Below are 12,235 nucleotides of genomic sequence, written 5' to 3'. Positions count from 1 at the left end.
AAAAAGAGAAATGTTAAGTTATCTGGCGTCACTGTGAAGGTGCAAACATAAAAGATCAGTCTCGGTAAAATGCTCATAAGTTTATTGTTTTCCAACGAAATTCAAAAATTCAAAATGTTTTGGAAAGCTGGGAGAGAGGAGCATCAAACCCAGAAATTATTTTGAATAATTCATTTAAGCAAATGAGCAGCTTTCATCACAAGGTGATAGATTTTACTGCAATATATAGGAGTAAGTTTTATGAATTTAAATTTAATATTGTTTGCATATTTGAAATCTCTTTTCTAATTGATCCATTTTATAAAAGAGGACATTTTGATCTTAGTAAGAATTAAAAAAATTGTATGAGAAAAAGATTATTCTTCAGCCCCCTGCCATTATTGTCTAAAAATAAAGAAGTCCCAGCGAGTATGAAAGAAGACCTTTGCCTAGAGATGGCATTCAGAGTTCGTGGAAGAAGAGGAGGTCAAGGAGGAGCATCTGCAAATGCAGAAATCCTAGAAGAGATGAGACACATGCAAGCACGACTGCAAGCTATGGAACTTGCACAAAGAGAAGGTATTGATATGGAAGATATTAGTGACGAAGAAGAAGCTCAGGAGGCAGAGGTAGAACCTAAGGAAGAAGGATTTGAGACAAGATTCATTAAAGAAATTACCAGAGCGACTTCCAAACCCAAGTTGGAAGTGCCTATATATGAAGGTAGCCTGGATGCTGAGAAATTGATCGATTGGATCAGTGCAATGGAGAAATACTTCGAGTATGAAAGTCTCACTGATGACAAGAAAGTAAAATTTGCAGTAACAAGACTGGAAGGTCATGCATCCCTCTGGTGGGATGGAGTACAAGATGAAAGAAGACAAAAAGGGAAATTAAAGATCAAGAGTTGGGATCGGACGATAGCAAAGCTAAAAGGTAAATTCCTACCTAAAGATTACCAGGTTAATCTTTTTAAGAAATTATAAAACCTTAAGCAAAAGGAAGTGTTAGTTAAAGATTATACAGAGGAATTTTATACGTTGACCATTAGAGCTGGTCATATTGAAGATGATACAGAAAAAGTGGCTTGATATCTCAATGGATTGAGATATAATATTCAAGATGAAATTAATCTTTTATGTCCAAGAACAGTGGAAGAAGCATACCAGTATGCTCTTAAAGCAGAGGAGAAGCTGTCTAGAAAACAAGCGTAAAGCTCGAGAGGGAAAAGTAGGAACTATAGAGGAAGAGGATCATCAAGTGGTAGAAACCAATGGCAAGCTCATAGGGAAGAAGCTAGTAGTTCACATCACCAGGAAAAATCTTCCCCAGGTAATGATTCCTTTAAAATCAGAAGACCCTATTCAAGAGGTAGAGGTAGAGGATTTGTTGGCAAATGTTTTAAATGTAATAAGTATGGACATAGATCTTATGAGTGTCCAGAGAACTCTGTGACAAGCCAAAAAAGTGCACACATTGCTCAAGCTAAGGAGGAGATTGCAGAATCACTTGTTCATATAGATGTACCTGAGGTTGGAGAATCATTGCTCATGAAATGAGTCCTACTTAAGCCGACCAAAGAAATTCAAGAGCCAGTACAAAGGAAAGCATTATTCAAAACTACCTGCAAGGCCAAAGGTAAATGTTGTAAAGTTATAATTGATAGCGAGAGTATTGACAACCTTGTATCCACTGAAATGGTTGATAAGTTAGGCTTGAAAAGGACAACTCATCCAACCCCATATAAGGTGTCTTGGCTGCAAAAAGGACATCAGGCATTAGTAACGGAACAGTGTCAAATAGAATTTCAAATAGGGAGTTATAAAGATAAAGTAATATGTGATGTTATGCCTATGGATGTCTATCATATTCTCTTAGGTAGACCTTGGCAATTCGACAGGAAGGCAATCCATGATGGAAGATGTAACACATATACTTTTAAAAAAGATGGACATAAACACACACTAATACCTCTTAAGGATGAAAATATAGTTGAAGAGGTCAGTCCTAAGGTATTAATGGTAAGTGGGAAAGAATTTTTGCATCAAATCAAGAAGGAGGAGGTAAATTTTGCTCTAATTAGGAAACCAAAGGTAATTCTTACAAGTACAAAATTGGTTGATTTACCTTTGGAAATTCAAAATATGTTAGATGAATTTATTGATATTGTTGTGGATGATTTGCCTAATGAGTTACCACCAATAAGAAGTATCAGCCATCATATTGATCTTATCTCTGGAGCTAACTTGCCAAACAAAGCAACCTGTAGAATGACTCCAAGAGAGAATGAAGAGATCAAAGCCCAAGTACAAGATTTTCTTGACAAAGGGTTGGTCAAAGAAAGTCTAAGTCCCTGTGTCGTTCCTACAGTATTGAGTCCAAAAAAAGATGGAGGATGGAGAATGTGCACAGATTCTAGAGCCATAAACAAAATCACCATCAGGTATAGATTTCCTTTGCCTCGAATGGATGATTTAATGGATTGTCTAAGTGGTGCTAAGTATTTTTCTAAAATAGATTTAAAAAGTGGATATCATTCAATTAGAATAAGGGAAGGTGATGAATGGAAAATGGCATTTAAAACTAATGATGGGCTTTATGAATGGTTAGTAATGCCATTTGGTTTAACAAATGCTCCAAGCACTTTTATGAGATTAATGAATGAAGTGCTTAAGGAATTCATAGGAAAATTTGTAATAGTCTATCTTGATGATATTTTAATCTATAGTCAATCAAAGGAAGAGCACCTTCAACACTTAAGATTGGTTTTAAGTAAGTTGAAGCAATAAAAACTTTTAATCAATCTTAAGAAGTGCATATTTTTGAAGGATGAGTTAATTTATTTGGGTTTTGTAATATCTAAAGATGGATTGAAAATGGATCCTAAAAAGGTTAAAGCCATAATAGATTGGCCTACTCCAAGAAATGTTTTTGAAGTTAGAAGTTTTCATGGACTAGCTAGTTTTTACAGGAAGTTCATAAGAAACTTCAGTGGTATTTGTGCTTCAATTGTTGAAACAATCAAGGGAAATAAACAGTTTTTCCAATGGACTAAAGAAGCAGAAACAAGTTTTCAATTACTTAAGAAAAATATTACTGAACAACCTATTCTAGCCTTACCTGATTTTGATAAACTCTTCCAAGTTGAATGTGATGCTAGTGGAATGGTTGTAGGTGATGTTTTAAGTCAAGAAGGTAAGCCAATTGCTTACTATAGTGAAAAACTAAATGATACAAGGAAGAAATATTCTTCATATGAAAAAGAATTTTATGCTCTTGTTCAAGCTCTGAAAAAGTGGAGGCATTATTTAATGCTCAAAGAATTTGTGTTATATACTGATAACCATGCTTTAAAGTTTATTAGTAACCAAACCAAAATAAATCAAAGGCATGTAAAATGGATTGAATTTCTTCAAAATTTCACCTTTGTTATCAAGCATAAAAGTGGTCAAACTAACAAAGTTGCAGATGCTTTGAGCAGAAAAATTTTGATCATGCAGAGCTCTGAAATAAGCATAATGGGTTTTAATGATCTAAAGGAGATGTACAATGAAGACATAGACTTCAAAGAAGCATATGAAGCATGTGTGAATATTCTTAGTAAGGATAGAAGTCCTTGGATGGATTTCATGATACAAGAAGGTCTTCTGTTCAAAGGAATTCATCATTGCATTCCAAGAAGTTCCATGAGAGAGAACTTGGTGAAAACATAGCGGTAGTTTAGCAGGACACTTAGGGCAAAACAAGACACTAGCTTAGTTGAGTGCACACTATTATTGGCCAGGTATGACCAAAGATGTTAAGAAGTTTGTAGAAAGATGTAAAGTGCGTCAACATGCCAAAGGAGGTAGTCAAAATGCAGGTTTATATCAGCCATTGCCAATTCCCAATAGGCCATGGGATTCAGTAAGTATGGACTTTGTACTTGGTTTACCAAGAACTCAAAAAGGGCATGACTCAATCTTTGTAGTAGTTGATTGCTTTTCCAAAATGGCTCATTTTATTCCATGTATAAAGACAAGTGATGCTACAAATATTTCCAATTTGTTCTTCAAGGAGATAGTTCGGTTACATGGACTGCCTAAAAGCATCGTCTCTGATCAGGACACTAAATTTGTAGGACACTTCTAGAGGACTCTATGGAAAAAGTTGGGTACAAATCTAAGCTTTAGCTCAGCTTATCATCCTCAAAAAGATGGTCAAACAGAAGTAGTCAACAGAAGCCTTGGGAACATCTTGAGAAGTTTGATCAATATGCATCCCAAACAGTGGGACTTGGTACTTGCAGAAGCAGAGTTCGCATACAAGGACTCACCTAATAGAAGCACGGGTATGAGTCCATTTTAGATTTTGCATGGTATACATTCTAAAGGAGTATATGAGTTAAGGAATTTGGGTAAATTGGAAACAAGAAGTGTCGATGGTGAAGACTTTGCAAGAGCAATGCAAGATTTACATGAACAGGTAAAAAGGAAACTTGAAGAAAGTACCATCAAGTACAAAATGAGAGCTGATCAGAAAAGAAAAGAAGTCAACTTTAATATTGGTGACCTTGTTCTAGCTCATCTTAGAAAAGAGAGATTTCCAAAGGGTGAGTATAATAAGCTAAAGGCTAAGAAAATTGGCCCTTGCAAGATCTTAAGGAAGTTTTCTAAAAATGCATATGAAATAGAACTTCCACCAGGAATTGCGATTTCTCCTATATTTAATGTTGCAGATTTATACCCTTTCAAATGTGAACAACAAACAATTAAAGCACCTGGAAAAGATAAAGAACAGATTGTTGAGTGGAAACAACAGTTACCCAAAGAAACACCCAAGCAACCCGAGGAAATTGTGGACAAGAAAGTGGTCAAGAAAACCAGAGGCAAAGAATATTTCCAATACCTAGTCAAATGGAAGGGCCATCCACTTGAGGATGCCACATGGATGACAGCTTTAGAACTATCCAAGCATGGTACAAATATTGAAGACCTCATAGACAGGAGTTCATGAACAAATCTTTTGTTTCTTGGGAGTCTGATGCAGGCGCAATCTTTATTTTAAGCTTGTTTGTTAATCAAGAAACTTCTAGACAAATAATCTGAGGTGGTGAGGCTCTCACAAACCTTGGAATAGATTAGTTCCAATTATGTAATAGGATGTTGAGACATTATAGGGATTTCATTAGATTAGTTTCAAGCTTAACTTAGCCTATTTGATAGTATAAAATAAGCCTCAGTGCAGCTTGCAAACATGATAAGTAGTGTATGGTAAACCATAATGTAAATAAAGTTGTTGTTTTACATCTGACTATTTTATTTGGGTTCTTTTTCTGTGAGTCTTTTGGTCTCTGCTATCATTTTTTGGAGTGTATTTTCTAGACTGCATTAGGTAGCTCCTTGATGATGAATCCAATCTTTCTTATCTTCTGCAACTAATTTCATCATTCCTTAGGCCTGATAAATGCAAAGAGATTCTCCACCACCACCTATTGATCCATCCATTCAGTTAGAAGTTAATGACCATCATTCCTGACCTCTCAGAGCTTTGTTTGGTGAAGAAGTGATCTTCTCGTGTATGGATTTGTGTTGTGATCAATTTTTTTTGTTTTTGCAATGATTATTCTATGTAGATTTGATTGTAGTGGTTGAATTTTGTCCTACGATGGAAGTTATCTAAGTTATGCTTTTTTATAAAAGAAAATTTTGTACTCTTTCTTAGGGCCGGATCTTCTCTATTTCTCTGGTATTGCCTTGGCATGCTACTATAAATTACCTCTTTGCCTCTGAGTTATGTGACATCTTGTCTTATCTCTTTTAGTCATCAATGTATTGTGCAAGCTTTGTCTACCTCTCTTTGATGTACTGTGAATATCTATAATCTGTATTTTTGTATCTCTTTTGGCCCATGAATGATAAGAACTGAAATATTTTTTCCTTGTGTCACTCATGTGGTTGTCTAATCTGATGTGGTTAACAGATTAAAGCAAGTCTGAATCTATATATCTTTGGATTGTCATGATAATGGTACTATGCATGTATGGGTAGAGATTGATCTGAACACCCTACTTTGGTACATCGCCTCTTTAGAATAAATTAGGTAGTTACTTTCATGTATTCCTTCTCCCTTTTCTCTTCAAGGATAGTTTAAGTGCATCCTAATAGTAGAGGAAGTTGGCCTTCTCCGGAGATTCAACCTCATAGTTCAAGTCCCACAGTTTGGAGTTTGTTTCCATGTTTCACAAGGTTGTCTTTAGGTAAAAACTTTGGACAAGGGTGCAAGCTTTTATGACAACAGATACCAATAAATCAAGTTAGATCTTAATAATTATAAAGCACATGTACGTCTCTTTCCTCTAATCAACTAGGAGAATAAACAATTTACTAATGGCATCTTATTATCATATTTAAACATGTAAATCTTATGTGATCCAAGATGATTTTCTTTCCAAACAAGTCGAAAGGAATAAAATCCTAATTTTGTATGGTCGTAATGGTTTAAATATAATTGAGTTGTTCTCATCACAATGTTCAAATTTAGTTTGAATGTTATTATTTAATGTTTATATAAAAATTAGGTCTTTGAATTATGACCTTATTGATCATATAGTAGTAATGTTCTATATTTTTTGTTTGACCGACTTATTCTTAGAAAATTAAACAATTTTATCTATTTTTCTTTATAGTATAATTCCTTTCATAAAAAGTATGAAAAAATATAATTGATTTCTATGACATACCTATTTTACACAAAGATACAATTTCTAATAATAGAACTATCACATATTTTAAATATTAAATAATATATTAATCTTCATATATATTAAATCCTTCATTTTAAATCATCTATAGAGAAACCAAATTAACAAATACAAACAAAATAAAAGTCTTTTACACTTCCAAGGTTTTTATTTTTATTTTAAGAAAGCCTTACTTCTTCCTAAGACCTCCACTTTACATAAAGTCTTTAAAACTTACCAACATTTTTATTATTATTTTAAGAAAGCCTTACTTCTTCCTAAGACCTCCACTTTACAGTCTTTAAAACTTACCAACATTTTTATTATTATTTTAAGAAAGCCTTACTTCTTCCCAAGCCCTCGACTTTACTTCTTTATGTAAAGTTGTATTTAGTTTATTTCTCCTTAATGTAGAGTATGCAGAAAGAAATTAAAAAGAAGTAGCAATTTGTACTTTTTCGGAGACATGAAGGTTAAAAAAGGTGTAAAGTCAAAGGGTTGTAGCTCAATTGGTTGGGCACAATTGGTGAGGATGATGGTAGAGTTGAAATTGCCATCCACCAAGGTTCAAACCCCCAGAGACGCGTTTGGGTCAAGTTCGACCCCTGGGTGACTTTGACAGACTGGATCCCCCTGCACATGGCGGCTTAGCCGAAGGACGGCTTCTGGTTTAGATATATGCTACCTCATAATGTTGTAATCAGCTTGTAAAGGCAAAGATGCCGATATCTATGTAATCTGGTTGTTTCCATCAAAAAAAAAAAGGTGTAAAGCCGCTCCACATGCACACATCCACCAGACAAGTGTTTTCCAATTATGCATTTGAGGAAATTAATTATCAAACCTCTCAATTTTTCTTCAGACAAAGATTCTTTGCTTCTCAAAGGAAAAAAAAAAAATTTCCTCTGCCATTGTCCGAAAATGACCTGTTCAAGAATTTCGCGTACTATTTTGGACTTTGGATTCATTTCAGTGGCGGCTTGTCTTGGATTTCTTTCCTGCTTGCAAAAACGAAGCTTTGCCGACTGTTTATTATGTGATTACACATTTGCAGAAAATTTCACCCAATTCTTATTTAACTTTTTTCGCAAGCAAATTTTACAGCCATTAACAAAATGACTTGATTGCAGGGATCTTTGGATTGTAACATTATTATGCTCATACTCCCACTTAGTAGTGACTTCCCCATTGGATAAATTTTGTAAGTATGTTTTAGTTAATGGCTTTTGAATTTATCATCTGCATCAAAGACAAAACAATCTTCAGAGATTTAAAATATATATATATATATATATATATATATATATATATATATAAACTTACTCAGTCAACCCTACAAAGCACCCGCAATTAAAACACCACAGAATTCCATCAAATTACTCTGAGTAATTCAGGTGTTTTTGTTTTGGAGCCTTACAAATCATGAATCATCGTTTTTTTCCTGCAATTGGTTCATACAAAAAACCAGGTCATGCCAATTTTATGTCGCATTGCGTGTCTCATTCATGGCAAAATTCGAAACAATGACAGAGGAATACAAAGAATTGGTAGCAAATATAGAGAAAGTTATCTGTTAAGATCTCGATTCATTTGGAAACGTTTCCAACAAATGTGGGAGGATTTACAGGGACGGGTCGTGGAATCAAAATACGCCGTAATATGATGAAGTAAACTTAACACTCCTATGTACAGGAAAGAAGAAGAAAAATAATAACAATTTCGAAATGGTAACAATCGGCGCTTGAATTCTTGCAACCGCGGATTAGGCATCTCACTCTGAGATTGAAAAATCCTTCAAAGATCACTACTATGTTACAAGGAAAGAAAATAAGTTCCAAATTTTTGGCCCTAGGGTTTGTAAAAGAAACTCTGTTTAGCCTACTTTCGAAGAAAAAATAAAACAATTATAAGGCAAATTGATCTACAAAGAATCTTGCAGAATGCAATAAATCAAACACACTCTGCCTAATTTAGGTGGAAGGATTAAAAAAAATTGGGATGCTATAGTAGTTAGGGCTTTCTTTAACACATATATATTACATGCCGGAAATTGACAGAAATCTGTGAGTAGAATGCTCTGCTGCTACTGTACAAGGAACTGCGGATGAACACGGTAGCCTGCTAAGCCTCCTCCCTAGTAAGAATTTCTCGACATGCAGTTAAAAGCTGCCGTTTTCCTAAATGATGTCTCCTTTGTTGCCTTCCGCGCAAATTGAATCCGAGGCAGAGGATTCAGATGCTTTTCCAAACCCTGCAGCGTCTGTGAGAAAAGCTGCGCTCGGAAAATAGCGACCATTTCAGCCTTCATGTGAACATCGCTACCCCTCGCAACTACTCGGCATGGATTGGCGGGTTTAGGAAACAAAAAGACTCGCAATTTGGTGCGAAGACAATCATATTCCTCCAACATACTGTGCAGTTCCTCATCGGATTTAATGGAGACAAGAGCATCGAGATCTTCACCAGGCAACTGGCACTTGAGCGAAACATCGCAATTCAGCACCTTTGCCAACTTTGCAAGAAGATCTGTACCGAACAATAACAACAACAAATCGATCAATAAACAAGCGAATCTAGGTTTATACAGAATTCATTTCCATCCAGTCTTAATGTTCTATTAAATCTTAAAATCATTTATCCAAACCTGCAAAAGTGACGTTTCTGTCGGCAGCCATGATTCTCGTCTCGCCTCCAACGTAACGGAGCTCTCCATCGGCGGGGCGAGGGAGAATTCTGCCTCCATAGCTGTACAAATACTTCACGCGATTCGACCCTGAGCAATCTTCGGATTTGACTGAAGATTGATCGTCGGACACAAATGCCATAGTCGCATCATCTGTTCTCATTACAGAGCGATTGCAGATGTGGAGAGACTGACAGAAGAGAAAGGAGAGGGAACTGAAAGGGGCTGTAAGCTAGTGAAGGAGCTTCCTTGGCCTATTTAAATAAAATTCAACCGCCTAGTTCAGGACATTTTCCTCGGAAGGTCCAAAAGTTATTGTTCAACTTGCATGATATTTTATTTTGGCCCCCACCGAGGAAGCTACGAGTGGAAAGAATATTCGTTAAATCTTCGGCTGGACAGTTCGAGAAGTTGAACAAATAAAATGGGCCCCGGTGATCATTCGAGCACTTTGTTTCATGCCAAAGAGGGTCTTGCATAGCGAAAAGTAAATGTGATTGCAAGATTTTACCGGCTTCAAAAGTATCGAAATGCCTATACATGGCCAAAATGCACTTATTAGACTAGCAATCTCACCTTGGTGTGCAATAGGTTTGCCGAATAAGTGTGGATGGTCAATTCAATGGGAGTAAATCGTTTGGTAAGTATGGACCATCAATTGAATAGAAGGGAATTGGTTGGTAGAATTATGTAAAGATGTGTTTGACAATTTTTTTTAATTCTCATCTTTATAAAGCTTTAATGTTCCAAGAACAAACAAAATTGTAATATTAAGGAAAGTTCATCATAAGTGTTGCATTGAATGAAAATATAGGATCAACTTATTGAATATTGAATAATAGATTTTTACATGAGTTTCAAATCTATAAATTTGTGGCCATACAATTAAGAACCCAAAAAATATAATTGTTGCAATCAGTTTCAAACTTGATAAAGAATTAGTTGGAAATATAAATGATTTTTTTTTTCTCTAGCCACTTTTGACCAATGCATGTGAAATATCATTTGTTGTGATATGAGGAAAACTCATTCAATGAAAATGAAATTATAAGTGGGAAGTAACAATAACTGATTTGATGGGCTCCAAGCACCTGATATTTCAAAATAAATGTGGATTAAGACAATTTCAATTGTGTATTGCATATTAATGAACCAAGCATGAGAAATAATTTTACACACCATATTGGTGTCACAATTGGTTGTTACCTAGTAAGATAACCTCACCTTTGCCATTACTTTTAAGTATCAATCATGATAGTCAATGTTCTATCCCATGCTTAGTAAAATCAAGATAGTAGATTCTATATCTTATACTCTACTCTAAAAAATATTGAGTGACTAACAATAGGCATTAGGGATGCAATAGTCATTTTTTGCTTGTGTGAGAAGATGAGAAAGTTTATGGGATTCACAAAATTTACATAGTTTTTAGAAATAATTTAATAGAGGTAAGAAAGTGCCCACTGATTTTAAACCTATTGACATTATCCTAAGAGGATTCATGAATTTTAGCAAAATTTAAAGCACATGACCATTTTCTTCCAAGCCCAAATCTCCCATGAAAGGACAATCATGGAGACATAGTGACTACCACTGAGGTGATTTGAAACATAGATCAATTATCACCTTTTCACAATTCTCAACACATTAAAAAAGATAAGTTAATAATTTATAGAAGCACGTGACACGATATTAAAAACCTTAATTACTCTAGCCTATTGCATGTATATCTCTAAATTTGCAAACTTCTACTACTATCTAGATCCCCCCTCTCCATATTTCTAGCGTAACATTACCTTGGTGGTAAAGTAATTAAATAATGAATAATGAAATTAGATCTATATTATTAGCCATTAATAACAAGATCGATTTTATGTTTCCAATTGGAGATGGAGAAAGAAAATAATGTTTTGAGCTTGTTAGTTTGGGCAATACTTTTTCTAACTATAAGGTTAAAACTTATTATAGGGTTAATATAGAGATTATTTTTGTATCCCCAAATCATAAGGTTAATATTTATTACTAAATGGCACACTTTTGATTAGGTGAATTCACTAAATTTTGTATTAGTAGTGAACAAAAGCCTACTTTTGTCTTTTTGATGCATTAACACTTATTAATGGGATCCATCAAGATACAACATTCGAATTGTCACAAATTGCTTGGGGGGTCATGTAAAAATTACAAACATGTGTATTTTTGGGTTTTCTTTCCCATGGACCATTAAGACAAAAATATTCAAGAGATGGCTATAAAGACCATGGAGCAAATTGACTTTCTATGTCAATAAAATATATAATTTTTAAATTCCTTATTTCTCATTGTATTCATTGTAACCTCATCTCTCTTCCCGCCTTCTCTCTCACTACCTCATCTCTCCCCTCCCCCTTCTCACTTTTTCCCATCTCACTCCCCCTCTCAAGTCATTTATTCACCCTAATTATGATCTATCTCTACCTCTTATCTCTCATCCTATACCCCTTTCCCCTTCTCTCATGTTGTTTCACCCCCTTAAATACCCTATTTCACACTCTCCTCTCCCTCTTTTCACCATATCATCCCCTAATTTAACTTATATCTCTACCTTGTGTCTCTCACCCTCTCCCCCTTCTCACACTCTCACTCTCAAATTTGTCTTCCCTTAAATATGCTCTTTAATTCTCTCCACTTCCTTTTCACCATCTCATCCCCTAATCTAACCTTTATCTAAAAGATACCTTGATTACATGCTCATAGTGCTCTAGATATAATAAATTTTATATGCATGCATCATTTTGGACCATTAATTATTATCTTCAAACCAAAAAATGAAATAATTTTAAATATTTAGAAATTTGATATCATTGTTATGT

General features: G+C 34.8%; 1 protein-coding gene across 1 annotated transcript; it reads right to left on the bottom strand.

Moving 5' to 3' along the window:
* Nucleotides 1-8,257: 8,257 nt before the first annotated feature.
* LOC149553408 (RAF-like serine/threonine-protein kinase PRAF) lies at nucleotides 8,258-9,671 on the bottom strand. The gene is made up of 2 exons (XM_089789889.1): nucleotides 9,345-9,671; nucleotides 8,258-9,226 (listed from the first exon to the last, which is right to left on the bottom strand). Exons 1-2 carry the CDS (start codon nucleotides 9,544-9,546, stop codon nucleotides 8,835-8,837), a joined length of 594 nt encoding a protein of 197 aa, XP_089646015.1. The 5' UTR covers nucleotides 9,547-9,671; the 3' UTR covers nucleotides 8,258-8,834.
* Between the last annotated feature and the right edge of the window lie 2,564 nt (nucleotides 9,672-12,235).

This window comes from Cupressus sempervirens, chromosome 6 (genome assembly GCF_028749045.1).
Source record: "Cupressus sempervirens isolate cs-2001-9-10 chromosome 6, ASM2874904v1, whole genome shotgun sequence".
Lineage (NCBI taxonomy): Eukaryota > Viridiplantae > Streptophyta > Pinopsida > Cupressales > Cupressaceae > Cupressus > Cupressus sempervirens.
The sequence above is the reverse complement of the archived record's forward strand: the minus strand, read 5'-3'. Positions and strand labels throughout refer to the sequence as shown.

Bases quoted from the DNA above. Each gene is read 5' to 3' on its own strand.
- LOC149553408 (XM_089789889.1), bottom strand. From the start codon at position 9,546: ATGAGAACAGATGATGCGACTATGGCATTTGTGTCCGACGATCAATCT. The intron at 9,227-9,344 runs GTTTGGATAAAT...TGTTCGGTACAG, and splicing joins CAGAAACGTCACTTTTGCAG to ATCTTCTTGCAAAGTTGGCA.